At 40.6% G+C, this 15,391-nt stretch overlaps 1 protein-coding gene across 1 annotated transcript in view; it reads right to left on the reverse strand.

The window, feature by feature from the left end:
* Window positions 1–15,391, reverse strand: part of Kiaa0586 (KIAA0586 ortholog) — a 103,323-nt gene that overhangs the window by 82,265 nt on the left and 5,667 nt on the right. Inside the window, exons 5-6 of the mRNA XM_055595315.1 lie at window positions 4,712–4,886; window positions 2,806–3,027 (exon numbers count right to left, since the gene is read on the reverse strand). Coding sequence (XP_055451290.1) covers window positions 2,806–3,027; window positions 4,712–4,886 — 397 coding nt within the window. The remainder of the gene's footprint in view (window positions 1–2,805; window positions 3,028–4,711; window positions 4,887–15,391) is intronic.

The raw sequence follows: 15,391 nt of genomic DNA on the forward strand, positions 1-15,391 counted from the left end.
ATTCACCTACATAAAGCAGATGGTGATAGACTCAACTATTTAATTTCATTAGGCATTTGTTAAATAATGTACCTTATGGGTCATCAAGACTTCAACTTTGTAATTGAAAGATGTGTGTACACACACACACACACACACACACACACACACGAACACAGTCACAGTGAGTTCTAGGCCAGACAGGGCTATACAATAAGACTGCCTTTAAAAAACAAAAACAAACAAACAAATAAAAAGTATGCCTTTTTTTTCTTTTTTGATGAAAGGGAGAAAAATGTTTTTAAGCAAAGAGGTCGAGGCCCAGAGAAGTAAAGCTGTTTATGGAAGAGGGAACTACAGTCTGACTGAGTCATCTGGCTTCTCACTAGATACTGAACTATACACTCAATCAAGCCACACATGGGATACTTCCTAAAACCTATTGCAGGCCTATAATCAAGCCAGTAAAATATTTTTAATCTCATGAAAACTTCAAGATAAGCCCTATTAAGAAGACTTGAGGGGCTGGAGAGACCACTCAGCAATTAAGAGCACTGGCTGCTCTTCCAGAGGTCCTGAGTTCAATTCCCAGCAACCATGTAGTAGGTCGCAACCATCTATAATCGGATCTGGTGCCCTCTTCTGGCATGCAGTTCTACATGCAGGTAGAATACCATATACGTAATAAAATAAATAAACCTTAAAAAAAAAAAAAAAAAGACGAGAAATGGGAATACAGAAACTAATAAAAATCTTGAAAATGAAAGCATTTAATAAGCACTTATATTTTATACACTCTTCTGAGTGCTACATTTTAATATAACTTTTAAAACTTCAAAATTATGCAATAATTAAAAAGACATGTAGGAGTTGCGGGGATGGTTCAGTGCTTAAGTGCTCTCCCTACAAGCGTGAGGACAAAAGCTCAGATTCCCTGAACCCCAGCAAATGCTGAATTCCAGCCTGGAAGATGGAACCAGGAGGTCCCAGAGCAAGCTGACTAAAAAGACCAGCTGGAACAATGAGCCCTCAGCCTTAAAGGATCAGGTGGAAGACTGAGTGAGGACGAGTCCGCATATCAACCTCAACATATACACGATACCCACATGCATGCCCTTGAGAGACCAAGAGCAGAACTAACTCCATCTTGTTTTTCAGACACCATTTTGAATGGCCCTGCCCTTTAAGTGATCCAAGTTCTCCCACCAGGGACTTGGCAAGTAAAAAAACCCATAAAAGGAAACTGGCAAGTGAAAAATCACAGGAGGAACTTGGTAAGAGCAAATAGGCCCACTGGAGGAACTTGGCAAGAATAATTAGGCCCTGCACCTGGAGCCAACCAGTGACATAAAAGTACATACATAGTTCTGGGTCTTGCCCAGGTAAAGGTATTTCTTTTTCAATAGCCTGATTCCCCCTTATGGTTTGGCCAACTGGCCCAAACCAATCAACTTAAAGGTCAATCTACCTTAACCTACTCCCTTTCCTCTTACCCAATCCTGTACTGACAATGCTTAGAATTCCTCACTTGCGGTTTTTCCCTTTAAAAACTCTACCCTCCCTAAGCTTGGGGCTGCTCTTTCTGAACTGCTGAGTCAGGGATGATTGACAGCAGAAGCTGAAGCTTGAATAAAGACCCTTGTGTATTTGCATCAGATTCATGTGGTGGTCTCTCGGAGGTCTTGTGATATGAGCATAACACCCTCACACATGCAACATACACAGAACTGAACATACAAAAAGAAATGTAGCCAGGTGGTGGTGCCTCACATCTTTAATTCAGCACTTGGGAGGCAGAGGCAGGTAGATCTCTGGAGTCAAGGCCAGCCTGGTCTACAGAGCAAGTTCCAGGACAGCCAAGACTACAAAGAGAAACCGTGTCTCAAAAAAACAAAAAAAAAAAAAAAAGAGAAAGAAATGTAAATTTACAGTGGTTATATATTCCTACTTAAAAACTGTTTTGGATTTGGGCAGTGTTCCAGAACTTAGAAATTCCAAAATAAAAGTTACTAGCTATTTGTGAAGATAGTTCTTTTAATATTGTCTCAATATATCATACTCAAAAGATATGAATAAATTAAATGCAGGAACATTTGTAGGTACCATGCACCTACTATACACAGCATGTAGTTCTGTCTATGGGAGCATCGGAATCATGAGGAAGCTTTCAACAATATACAACCACCATCACAGACCTGCTCTTCTCCACCAATCTCCAAGACATTCAAGTACCTGTATTTTTATAAAGCTCTCCGAATGGTTCTAATGCATATTCACAGACTTGGAGCTGCTGATGTAAACAAATCACTGCTTTAACAATAAGTTACCGAACTGGGAAGAGGACTCGGTGGGTAAAGTGTATTGTGAGCATGAGGACCTGAGTTTGGATCCCTCACTAGCTGGGCACAGTGGTCTGGTCAGAGGAAAGGGAGCAGAGGCAGGTGCATCACTGGAGCTTGTTGACCATCCAAGCTAGGATTGGTGATCTTGGGATTCAATGAGACTTACTCTCCAAAAACAAGGCAGAGGTGATGAAGGAAGACATCAACATGGACCTCTGGCCTCCACATGAACACAAACACACACACACATACACAATACTGCCAAAGGAAGAAAAGCCAGCTCTAAGGAGGTCTCATAGCACTAGCCATAAATAATCTAGAACATGCCAAGTAATCACACAGCGTAAAGAATAATGAGCAAGCAAATCATGACTTAAGAAATCAAACCATCAAAACCTAGTGAGCTATTACAACTATCAGTTAACACTGAGTTATATTAAATACAAAAGGATTGTAGAATGTGCACCAGCTTTATCATAGATACCTGAATATCTATTTGTTGTTGCTGTAATTTTTCAAGGTGCTTGATGTGTTGCTCCATAAACACATTCATCTGCTTCTCATGATCGTAACAATGTAAATTCTCTTGCTTATTCTGAATGCTTGTTTGTTGCTCTGCCGCACGCTGTAACTGTTTATCAGTCTCCTGTAACTTACTCAGTAATTCTGCAACAGAATTAACTTTTGCTTCCAAATCACTCTGCACCTAAAAAAAATATAAAAATAGTATTTCATATTGTAGAAAGACATCAAAGAGGTGTTCAAATCCTACAAAGGTTATTTATAGCAATTATAAATTATAGCAATTGGTACTGAGAAGGTATAAGCTTGAACCTTTGCTCATTGAATTTCTCATGATTCAATGCCTTTGTTTTTAGAGTCACAAAATTAAGAGGCAAAACAGAGTAATCCTTAGATGTGTTTTGTTTCATAAACTATACATGCATATAGATGTACATATATACACCAATAAGCCAGAAAAGAAAATTCCTAAAGAGAACAAAAGAGCAAAACAAAGTAGCTTTGGATGCTACACATGATGGCATGCATGGAGAAGACAAAGCCCTGAGTAAATGTGTATTGTTGGCATGGGCACAGCTGTGACAAGGAACAAGGCCTTTGACTCATGGGAAGCTAGCAAAGCCTTCTTCCTTTGACCTAAATTGAGCATTTACAGAGGATTAATCAGTGTGCTAAGAACAAGCCAGGGGCTGGGGGGGCAGAAACAGGCAGATCTCTGAATTCAAGGCCAACCTGGTCTACAAAGTGAGTTCCGAGATAGCCAAGGCTATGTAGTTGTAGAAACCTGGTCTTGAAAAAAAAACAAAAGCAAAACAAAGCCTAGCAATTGCAGCTTCCTCCCCCTGGATGTTCAGTCTGAGCCTGCTGTCCTACAGACTTTGTACTGAGGCCAGCTAAGCCTCTTCCTGAGCTGTGCACAACCCACATGCTGAGGCTCCAGGTTATGGTGGGAGGAGAGGTGGCTCTGTGAGCATGCACTCAGCCCATGTGACCCTCAGCTTTTCTGTGTGTGTGTGTGTCTGTCCTTGCTTCATTCCTGTAACATCCCTTGTCAGAGTTCCAGACTCCAGCTGCACAATGCCACATTCCTGTAATCACAGAAGGTGTTTAAATTCAAATACAGATAGGAAGATCCTGTCTCAAGAAAGACCGACATAGGGATGAAGCTCAGTTAATGTATGCTTGCCTAACATGCATGAAACCCTCAGTTCAAGTCCTAGCACTGCACAAACAGGAATGATGGTGCATAACTGCAATGCCAGAACTTAGGGTAGAGGAGGATCAGGAATTAAAGCTCATCCATGGCTACAGAGCAAAGTGAAGATCAGCCTAGGATACATGAAACTGTCCCAAGAGAACCAAACGCCAAAACAGCTTTTGATACTTCTCTAATGAAAGGCTGGGGAAGGACAACAACTTTGAATCTCAGTCTTAACTGTTTCCCATTAATTCTGAAATTGCATGCTATCCTGATCTATTTCTGTGTCCCTATTACAAACTGACAGGCTAGTCATGTCTGGTATGATAAGACCACATAAAATCCTCTGGTTCACTCGGAGAACAGGTCTCTAGCAGGACAGGTCAGTGTGACCACACTTGCCTATCACTGCATAAGGACCCCGGTTATTCTCAGATATCCAGAACGTGGACTTTCAGTGTTACAGTGAAAATGCCCAGGTCTTTCTGGCTAACACATTCACGGGGGCAATTTTCACAGCTTCTGAGAAACAATTCACAACCACAAATGAAGCCTTTCGAATTGGGAACAACTGGAATGTCTCTAAGCGTACAGTCAGACATAGCCATTTCAGAGCCAGCTCTTAACAGACAACCTTGGACCTCAGTGTGCAGGGATATCCAGGATGTACCTTTATCAAAGGTGCTGCTGTCGCAATGGCAGCAGCAGTTGCTGCAGCCACAGTTGTAGCTGAATCAGTTCTGTTGGGTAAAGGTTCAGTCTCCTGAGCAACAGCATTCTTTTCCACAGCTGTGTCTTCTAGAAGATGTACTTTCACCTCCTTAAAAACAGGCATGCTTTGAGCTCTTTAAATACAAAGAAATAAAAATTTTCAGTACTGTACATTGATTCATTTGAAGAAATGCCTACATGCCCTGGCCTGGGAAACTCCTAATGTGGCTTTCTGGATTTATCTTTTAAACTTTTATTTATAGTTATGCACAGCATGTGTAAGAGAGCATATATATGTACACATGAGACAGGAGCCCTTGAAAGCTGGAGGCATCAAAAGTCCCTGGAACTTGCATTGTAGAATGTTGGTATAATGTTCGTATAATGTTCTTGTGGAATGTACACACTTTACCCTTGTTCATTCAAATGCTGATTTCTCTCTCCCACTCTCTGGTTTCAATCCAGACATTGCATTGTGATGCTTAAACATCACCTGTCTCAACTTCGTGTAAACATGCCAAAATAAAGCATCTAGCCACAATGTTGAGCAATGGAAAGGAAGCATGGAAGAGAGGGAGGAGCCAGAGGACAGGAAGGTGGGAGGTAGAGGAGGAGAGAAGGGCAGAGGAGAGAGCTGGAAGAGCAGAGGTGGGGAAGAGGTCTTGGAACGTGGAGAATGAACCGGACCTAATATATCACAAAAAGCAAGTATAATGGGTTAATCTAAATGTTAGGAAACTATGAGGGCTTGGAGGTTTAGGATGGAGTAACTATTGCCCAGCATTGTGTTCTAGGTTAATTAAATAAGTCATAGTCTTTGTGTGGTGTTACAGCTGTTTAGCATTAACCACAGCTTTAATAAAAGATACATCAATAGTAAATATTAATCATCACCTACAACAGTGGAAGATTATGCATTGTCTGATGTTGGTGCTAGGAACCACTTAGACTTCTGCAAGTACAGCAATCATTCCTAACAACTGAGCCATCTCTCCAGCTCCATCTTTTGTATTTTATTTTATTTTTTTAATTAAATCGGGGCTAGTGAGATGTCTCAGCAGTTAAGAGGACCCAGGCTCAATTCCTGATGCCACCACAAGGTGGCTCACACCCACCTGTAACTACAGTTCAGGGGACTCGATGCTTCTGACCTCTGAGGCTGCCAGTACAGGCATGCAATGCAGGCAAAAATATTCAAACATATAAATAATTTTAAATGATTATTAAAGTCATTTAGTTAATATTATTAAGTTTAGGTCACTAAAGACTAAAGAAATAAAAATTTATCCCTTGAAAGCAGTAACACTATTTTTGAAAATATGACTCACACATGACAACTGCATAGCCACAGTTATAAAGACAGATAATCAAGAAGTACAAATGCAAAGCATAAGAATTCTAAGAATTCGAATACTAGTTTAATTCTCAAAGGCAGGAGAACTGCATCTGTTTCTAAGAATTAATTGTATTCACCAAACACTCTTAGAAGGATTATAAAATTAAGGGCTGGGGATATAGTTCAGTAGGTACATGCTTACACGCATGATGCCCTGATTTTGAACCCCAGCACACACACATTTTAAAAAAGAAAATCGATGGTGCCTACCACTGCAGTCCATATTCGGAGATCCCACATCCAGGGTCTAGCCTGGTGAGTACCCACATACACCCAGTAGTTGTTATTCCACATCCCACCAGATCTAGCTCAGGTCCCAAAGCCAATGCCTGAGACTAGTCTGGCCACCTGCGCCTTGCAGCAATGACCTCCAAGCTTCCCCGGGGGCCCCAATATCCTGAATCCATACCTAGTCTCACCTGAACTGGGGCCAACATTTTAACTCCCACCTGGACGCAACCTACCTGCATCTACCCATAGAACCATTTGTGCCGACTCCACCACCCCCTTTTATAACATCCTCCCAACTCCATACCATGTCCTCCTCCAGGGTCTAGCCTGGTAAGCACATGACCTTCACATCCAAGTCTTCTCTGTATTCTACCAGGTTTAGCCTGGGTACAACAAAACAGTGCATCAACCTAATCTGGCCTTCCTGGCCTTCCCAAGAGAAGGGCTCCAGGCCTGGGCCAGGGCTCCTTCTACCTATCCACCATACCACATGACCCCGCCACGTCCGCTCAGACCTCCACACTCCTAGCTTGGAACAGGAAGCATCCTATTTACCAACCCAGTCCCCTCTGACCATTGGACTGTATTTCCACATCCTCTTCTCCCCCACCCTGCTATATTCATAGCAAACTTAGAACTAACTTAAAGGAGTCTACATGCTCAGCTCTCACTGAGGCATTACCAACAATATGAGACACTAAGTCAGTGTCTTCTCTCCAAGACATAACAGTCCTATAGAAATGCTTGCCAATGAGAATTACCTAGGTGACACCAGGACACAGAATTTAAGAGAGCAATTAAAAAGGTTACCAAAAAATTCAAGGAGAAGCCGGGCATGGTGTCAAATGCCTGTAATCCCAGCACTTTGGGAGGCAGAGGTTCTCTGTGAGTTCAAGGCCAGCCTGGTCTACAAAATGAGTCCAGGATAGCCAAGGCTACACAGAGAAACCCTGTCTCTAAAAACAAAAAAAACAAAAATCAAAAACAAACACAGAATTCAAAGATTTCAAAGAAGACACAGAAAAACAGATCAGTGAAGGCAAGGAGAAAGAATTTAAGTAGAATAAACACAAATGTAAGGCTAATGGAAATGGCAAACATAAGCCAGCATTTGAAAACAGAATTCAGTAAAGAGACAGAAGAGGACTCAAGCTAAAATAAAGATGGAACTGAAGAACCCAATAGCCCAACTCAAAGGAAACCCTTACAAGCGGGATGAATCAAGAAAAATATAGACTATCAGGTCTTTAAGTTAAAGTAAAGGATTGTAGACCAAAGAAATAAGGAACATAAAAAATTAAAACAAGAAAAAACCCACAGGAAAATAACACATAGGAAATATGGGACACCATGAAAAACACCAAACCTTCAAATTATAGGTATAGATGAGTGAGAAGAAACCCAAATCCATAGCCTAGATCTTCAACAAGATCATAGAAGAAAATGTCCCCCAAATAAGGAAAGTGTGGTGGTTTAAATAAGAATGTCCTCTGCAGGCTCATATATTTGAATATTCAGTCAGCTGGGAGTGGCACTATTTGAAAGGACTGGAAGGATTAAGAGGTTTGACATTAGTTACCTGGGTCACGGGGTCTCTTCACAGAAATACAACAGCAACTAAGCCAGAAAGACACACACATATAAATACAAGAACACAGAACACCAAATAAACAAGACCAGAAAAGAAAATCCCCAAGGCATATTATAGTTAAAACACTAAGTATCCATAACAAAGAAATGTAATGAAAGCTACAAGAGGAAAAAATGCAAAGGAAAACCCATCAGAGTATAACAGTTGATTTCTCAATGGGAATTTTGAAAGACAGAACGGCCTAGAGCAATGCATTCCAAGTGCTAAAAGACTGAATATGCTCAGCTAAACTATCTGCCAAAATTGAAGAAAAAGAAAAACTTTCCATGACAGAAACAGCTTTAAAAAATAAATATTCAAGTGTGGTGGTTTGAAAAGGTATAGCCTCCACAGACACCTGTGTTTCAACTGAATGCCTGGCCCATAGGGACGGCACTATTAGGAGGTGTGGCCTTGTTGAAGTAGGTGTGGCCTTGTTGGAGAAAAGTATGTCACTGTTTCATACACTCAAGCTCTGCCCAGTGTGGCACACAGTCTCCTTCTGCTGCCTGCAGATCAAGATATAGAACTCTCAACTCCTTCTCCAGTACCATGTCTGCCTGCATCCCACCATGACAATAAATGACTAAACCTCTGAAACTGTAAACCACCTCCAATTAAATGTTTTCCTTTATAAGAGTTGCCAGGGGGGGCGATGGTGGCACACACCTGTAATCCTAACACGTAGTAGGTAGAGGCAGGTGGAGCTTTGTGAGTTCCAGGACAGCCTGCCTGTTCTACAGAGTGAGCTCCAAGACACCACTTGACAGAGAAACTTTGTTACTCTAGGACTATACAGAGAAACTTTGTAAAAAAAAAAAAAAAAAAGAAGAAGAAGAAGAAGAAGAAGAAGAAGAAGAAAGAAAAGAGAAAGAGAAAAAAGAGAGAGGGAAGGAAGGAAAGAAAGAAGGAAGAAGAGTTGCCACGGTCATGGTATCTCTTTACAGCAATAGAAACCATAACTAAGACACCAACAAATGAAACCTAAAGAAAATACAGAAAGCATTATTTCGGACTAAGGAGAGGAATAATCATAGCAGAGTGACTGTGGAATGAAATATAAAGCCATTTTACTAAAACACAAAATGAAAGAGCAATAAAATTAAATTTAAAAAAAAGCTAGACATAGTAGCGCATATCTTTAATCCCAGCAGAGGCAGGCAGATCTCTGTGAGTTCAAGGCCAGCCTGGTCTACAGAGTGAGTTCTAGTACAGCCAAGGCTACACAAAGAACCCATCTCAAAAAACAACAAAACAATATTTAAATTAATAACAACAAAACTCTAGTAAATACATAAGGCCATGAGACAACTCATTACTAAACAAAGAATGGGTCAAAGAAATAAAAAAAACTTCTTGAAACTAAATAAAAATGAAAAATACAACAGAACAAAACCTCAGGGACACACTGAAAGCAGTCCTATTAACCTATAGGTTCATTTTAGCTCTAAGGGCCTATATTAAAAAAATTCAGAAAGAACACAAATAAATGACTTAGTGAAGCAGCTCAAAAAGAAAAACAAGAACAAACCAAATTCAAACTTAGTTGACAAAAGAATAAATAAAAATCACAGAGAACTCACTTAAATAGAAACAAAGAATCAACAGGTCTACAACATAGTTCTTTGAAAGATAAACAAAACTGACTGACCCTTGGCCCAACTAACCAAAAGAGAGGACCTAAAAAAATGAACAGGGAAACACGACAACAGACACCAAATAAATTCATAATATTATAAGGGAATATTTTCAATTAATATTTTTCCATGAAACTGGAAAACCTAAAAGGAATGAACTTCTTCATTTAGACAAGCCACCAAAATTTAACCAAGAATAACAACTGAGAAGATTGAAATAGTAACTAAAACCTTCTCGCCAAAAAATGTCCAGGACCAGATGGATTCATATCAGAATTCTAACAGACATTCAAAAGAAGATGGACAGGCAGTCCTTCCTAAAATATTAAAAAAAAAAGAAACCGAATGAACAGTCTCGAACTCCTTTGAAGCCAGTTTTGCTCTAATACCCAAAGCAGGTAAAGATACAACAAAAGAAAACTACAAGCCAATATCCCCAAGGAACATTCTCAAAAATGTTCAATAAAATACTGGCAAACAGAATATAAGCATACATCAGAAAGATCATACACCTTGACCAGTTGCCTTTATCCCTGAAATGCCGGGATGGTTCAACATTAGCGAGTAATAAATTTAATAAACCATATAAATGGACTTAAAAGACAAAGATCACATGATAATCTTGATAAAGAAAATTCAGCATGCCTTCCTGACAAAAGTTCTAGAGAATGCAGGGCTAAAGAGATCATACCTCAGCATAATAATAGCTATATATAAAAAAACTACAGCCAACATCATCCTAAATGGAGAAAATCTTGAAGCAATCTAACTCAAATCAGGAACGAGACAGGGCTGACCAACATCCCCACTTCTTTTCAACACTGTACTGAAAGTACTCATGGAGCAATAAGGCAAGAGAAGGAAATAAGAGAAGGAAATAAAACCATCCCTGTTTGCAGATGATACGATGCTGTACATTAGAGATCCTAAAAATTCTACCAGAAACTTCTAGAGACAGATTTGGCAATGTTGCAGACTACAGAGTTCACTTGCACAAATCAACAGCTTTTCTACATACCAACCACAAAGATACAGAGGAGATCATGAACACACGTCCATTCCCATTAGCCTACAGACAAATAACGTATCCAGGAATAAACCTATCCATAGAAGTGAAGGACCGCTACAATGAAAACGTTCTCTCTGAGGAGGTAAAGTCAACAGAAAATGCAAAGACATCCCAGGTTCATGGGTTGGTAGAATAAACATTATAAAAATGGCAATTCTACTGAAAGATCTAACACATTCAATGCAGTCACGCCAAAATCCCCATCTCATTTTTCCTGGAAATAAAAAAACTATCCTAAAATTCATATGGAACCACAACAGCCCCAGGATAGCTAAAGCAATGATCCTGATTTTTTTTTTTTTTTTTTGGAGGGGGTGCTGGAGGGATTATGACCAAAGATCTTAAGATATATTACAGAAGCATAGTAATAAAAACAATATAGTATTGGCACAGTAACAGACATCTAGACCAACAGAGCAAAACTGAAGACCCAAACATGAGCAAACATAACGTCAGCCACTTAATATGTGATCAAAACGCCACATAAGCTGGAGAGAAGAAAGCAACTTCAACAAATGGTGCTAGGAAAACTGGATGTTCACATGCAAAAGATGAGTTTAAAACCATTTCTATCGCCTTGCACAAAAGTGAACTCTAAATGGATCAAAGAACCAAGCCCGAAACCTGAAGCACTAAAACTGCTGTAAGAAAACATAGGCAGTACCCTATGTGCTAGAGTGTAGGGACGGGCTTCCCAAAGAGGACTCCATTTGCCCCAAAATTAAAGCCAACAATTGTAACTGTAACCTCCTGAAACAAACAAACAAACAAAACATTCAGCACAACTAAAGAAACAAAAACAGGATGAAAAGGAAGCATACAGAATGAAAGAATATTTGGGGACTGGAGAGGTGGCACAGAGGTGAAGAGCACTGGCTGTTCTTCAAAGGTCCTGAGTTCAGTTCCCGGAAACTACATGGTGGCTCATGACCATCTATATTGAGATCTTGTGTCCTCTTCTGGTGCACAGGCACAGGTGTAGGTAGAATGCTCTGTAAATAATAAATAAATACATCCTTAAAAAAAAAAAAGTGGATCTTTGCTGGCTACAGATCTGACAGAAGATTAATGTCCAAAACATACAAAGAACTCAAAAAGTGACGAGTCAAAAAAACAAATGACCCATCCAAAAACAATGGACCATCAAAAATGAATAGAAACTTCTCAAAAAAAAAAAAAAAAGCTAAGAAATGTCTTAAAAAGTATTCATCCTCCAAACTGGAGAGATGGCTAAGTAGTTAAGAACATTGCCTGTTCTTCCAAAGGTCCTGAGTTCAATTCCCAGTGTGTTCATAACCATCTATCTTGAGATCTGGTGTCCTCTTCTGGTGCACAGGTACACATGCAAGCAGAATTCTTTCTAAATTAAAAAGTATTCATCATCCCTAACAGGGAAATGCAAATCAAAACAACTCTGAGATTTCATCTTAACCCAGTGAGAGACACAAAGGTCAATCCAACAACAATGCAGGAATGAAAGGGAACCCTTCTTCTCTGTTGGCTGGAATGCAAACTTAGTGCACCATTATGAAAATCAGCGTGGAAATAAATCTACTATATGACCCAGCTATACCACATCCTTGATATATGTCCAAAGGACTTGACATCCTACTCCACAGATACTTGCTCATCCACGGTCATTACTGTACTAGTCATAATACGGAAACAACCTAAATGGTCTATAACTGATGGATAATGAGAATGATATAATGTGATACATATGCATTATGAAATACTATTCACCAGTGAAAAAAGGAAATTGTGAATTTTGCAAGGGAACAGATAAAACAAGGGGAAATCATATTGAGTGAGGCAAATCAGGTTCAGAAAGACAAATGTTGCATGTTTTCTCTAACTGGAGGCTCCTGGCTCTAAACCTTCCTTTAGATGTGAGTACATAACCAGTAGTAACTACAAAAGCCAGGAAAGTAAAATGGGACCACTGCTACAATAGGTGATTTGGGGAGCAAGATAGAGGGGAATAGCATGGCACAAGTAATCTGATGAGGAAAATGGGAAAGAGTCCACTCCTTAAGGAAGAGGAGGAAGTTAAATACAGAAGAAAGTGGGGCTAGAGTAAAGGCGGATAGCAGGATACGGGTAATTTGGTATGGCAATTGGGAAAATGAAGGGTCCTTTGAGAATGGGAGGAAATAAGCAGAGAAGAAGATGCAAGGAGATTGTAAAGGAGAATAGCAAGGTACCACTGATGTGACAGGGGATAATGGGCAAGGTGGAGCTCCGCAAGGAGGCTACAACTCATCTGACCGGGAAAAGTGAAAAACGGGCTCCTTAGGGAAGGGGGAGAGAAGCAAATGCAAGGAGGGAAGAAAAATAACAATATGGACTGCTGAAAAGGCACAAGGAATTATACTTTAACTACCTTAAAAAACTACAATGAAGATAATTCAGTGTATAAATATAATATATAGATTTGATGGACTTTCTTATCTGGGCTGACAACACTCCCTCCCTCTAAAAACCAAAAACCACCTAACAAAACCCCAATACCAGTCATGAGAAACCATCTTTTCGGCTGTTGACCAGGGCTGTCTAATAGATTTCCAAAAAATACCACTTACTGCTGCTACCCTTGGTTCCCACCCACCCCAGGTGGAAGGCAAATCCCTATTGCTGAAGATACCATGCAACTTTAGAAACAGGGCCCAAAGGCCCCTAAGTTGCACTGACCTGAATGAATGCCTCCTTCCTGAGGACTAGCTTTCATGGTACCAGAAGATGCCGTGCAAGCTTTCAAAGGAGAGAGGACACCAACGGTCGGTCCTACCCAGCTCTGGCGCCCACGAACCACATCAACAACCAGCAGGGCAACAGAGCCCTGCAGTGCAGGCGTGGCACATGTGCCTTGCTTGTAACCAAGGGCTCTCTCTGAGGACTTATGGCCTGCTCAACCAAAGAGTTATCATGTCTGGTACTAGAACCCGAGCTAGCTAGCCAGTGCTGCTGAAGTCACGGTTACTGGAGGGGAATCGACAACCACGAATTTACTAAACCAGCATAATGCCTAACAATCAACTATCAGCACTTGTCCTTAGACCACAGGTAAGTGGTCACATCAAGGAAACTTTTCCCTCCAACAGACAAAGACCACTACAGGAAACCACAACCAATCAAAGTGGAGAGTTGGGAAGTCAGTCCTAATGGTTACAACCACAAACAACCCCTTAGCTCAGGGACATTGTAGAAGAGGGAAAAGAAAGAGCAGAAGAGCCAGAGGGTCAGGGACTTCGCTGTGACAGTGTCTCACTGTCAGGTCAGAAGCCACACCCATCAGGTCTCACCAACAAGACCACCCAAATGATAGCTGAACACAGAGGACGCCAATGAACATGCCAAAGTGCACTCAGAAAAGCCCACAAGACCTCAATCCTATACAGAGAACTACAGGCAACTGAGAAAAGCTGGGAGTAGGAGAGGTGGCCTTCCCCAGGGAAGAGCACACCAACTGGTTATCCAGCGCCACATGGCAGCCCTGAAAACACACATGCAGGTTACAGCATACGGACTCAACATGTTTGATCTGGGAATATATATACACACATATACATACAATGTATAAAAATATGTATATACATATATACACACAAATACAAATATACACCCAAATACAATAACAAATGATGGAAAAAAAGGACATTAAATTTGAAGAGAGTAAGGAGGCGTATATGGGAGGATTTGAAGGGAAGAAAGGAAAGAGAAATACTGAAATTAAAATACAATCTCAAAATAAACAGAAGTCAGAAAACCAAAAAAATTACAACATTACTATTATATGCACCTGTTTTTCCCAGATTTACTAAGATACAACTGACAAATTTAAACTACACATGTGCAGTATATAATGTGATTTCTGATACATGTATACATTGTGAAATTGTACAACCAAGGTAATCAGTATATAGCCATTACCTTACACAAGTACCTAGTCCATGGTGAGGACACTTCAGATCTACGCTGTCAGGAGTTAATATCCATTAAAGTCGTCATGCTGCATAAGAAGTTCTGCTATTTAACCATCCTGACTGAGACTGTAACCTTCGGCAATTACCTCCCCGCTTCCCACTACTACCAACCTGTGGCAACCACCACTCCACAGCAATTATATGTGTCTGTGACACACATAATTGACCTGGCTTACATGGTAATTCCCTTTCCCTGCTGGCTTACTCACCTTAGCACAAAGTCCAAAATGGATTATTCAAAGTTCTGAGTTTTCTGAATCCTAGCTTGTTCAGTACTCATTTGTAATGCGGACTGCCTAATGGTGTGTAGTTTATTTAGTGGGCACCAAACACACCATTAGGCAGTCCGCATTACAAATGAGTACAGCAAGAAGGGGACAGCTCACTGGTAGATGCTGGCATGCCCAAGGCCTTCAGTTCAGTTCCCCTTACTACAAAAAAAAAAAAAAAACAAAACAAAAAAAACCCACAGCAAACAGATACCTAGTCGCAGGTAGGCAACCGACTTCATTTCTGAACACACTGGTTCTTTGCACTCTCTAGTCAGACCAAGACAGCCTGGTGAAAGGACACTGACACAGCCGAGAAGCCCTCCGTGAGTAAGTGCCGTCAGCAGGAGTATGCCATGTGCAGCACGGGGTCCCTCACTCGCCTCCTAGGGCAGCACTGTGCCTGGTACTTACTTGTCTTCCA

The sequence above is a fragment of the Psammomys obesus genome, unplaced genomic scaffold (genome assembly GCF_907164565.1).
Source record: "Psammomys obesus unplaced genomic scaffold, mPsaObe1.curated_primary_1811, whole genome shotgun sequence".
In the NCBI taxonomy this organism is placed as follows: domain Eukaryota; kingdom Metazoa; phylum Chordata; class Mammalia; order Rodentia; family Muridae; genus Psammomys; species Psammomys obesus.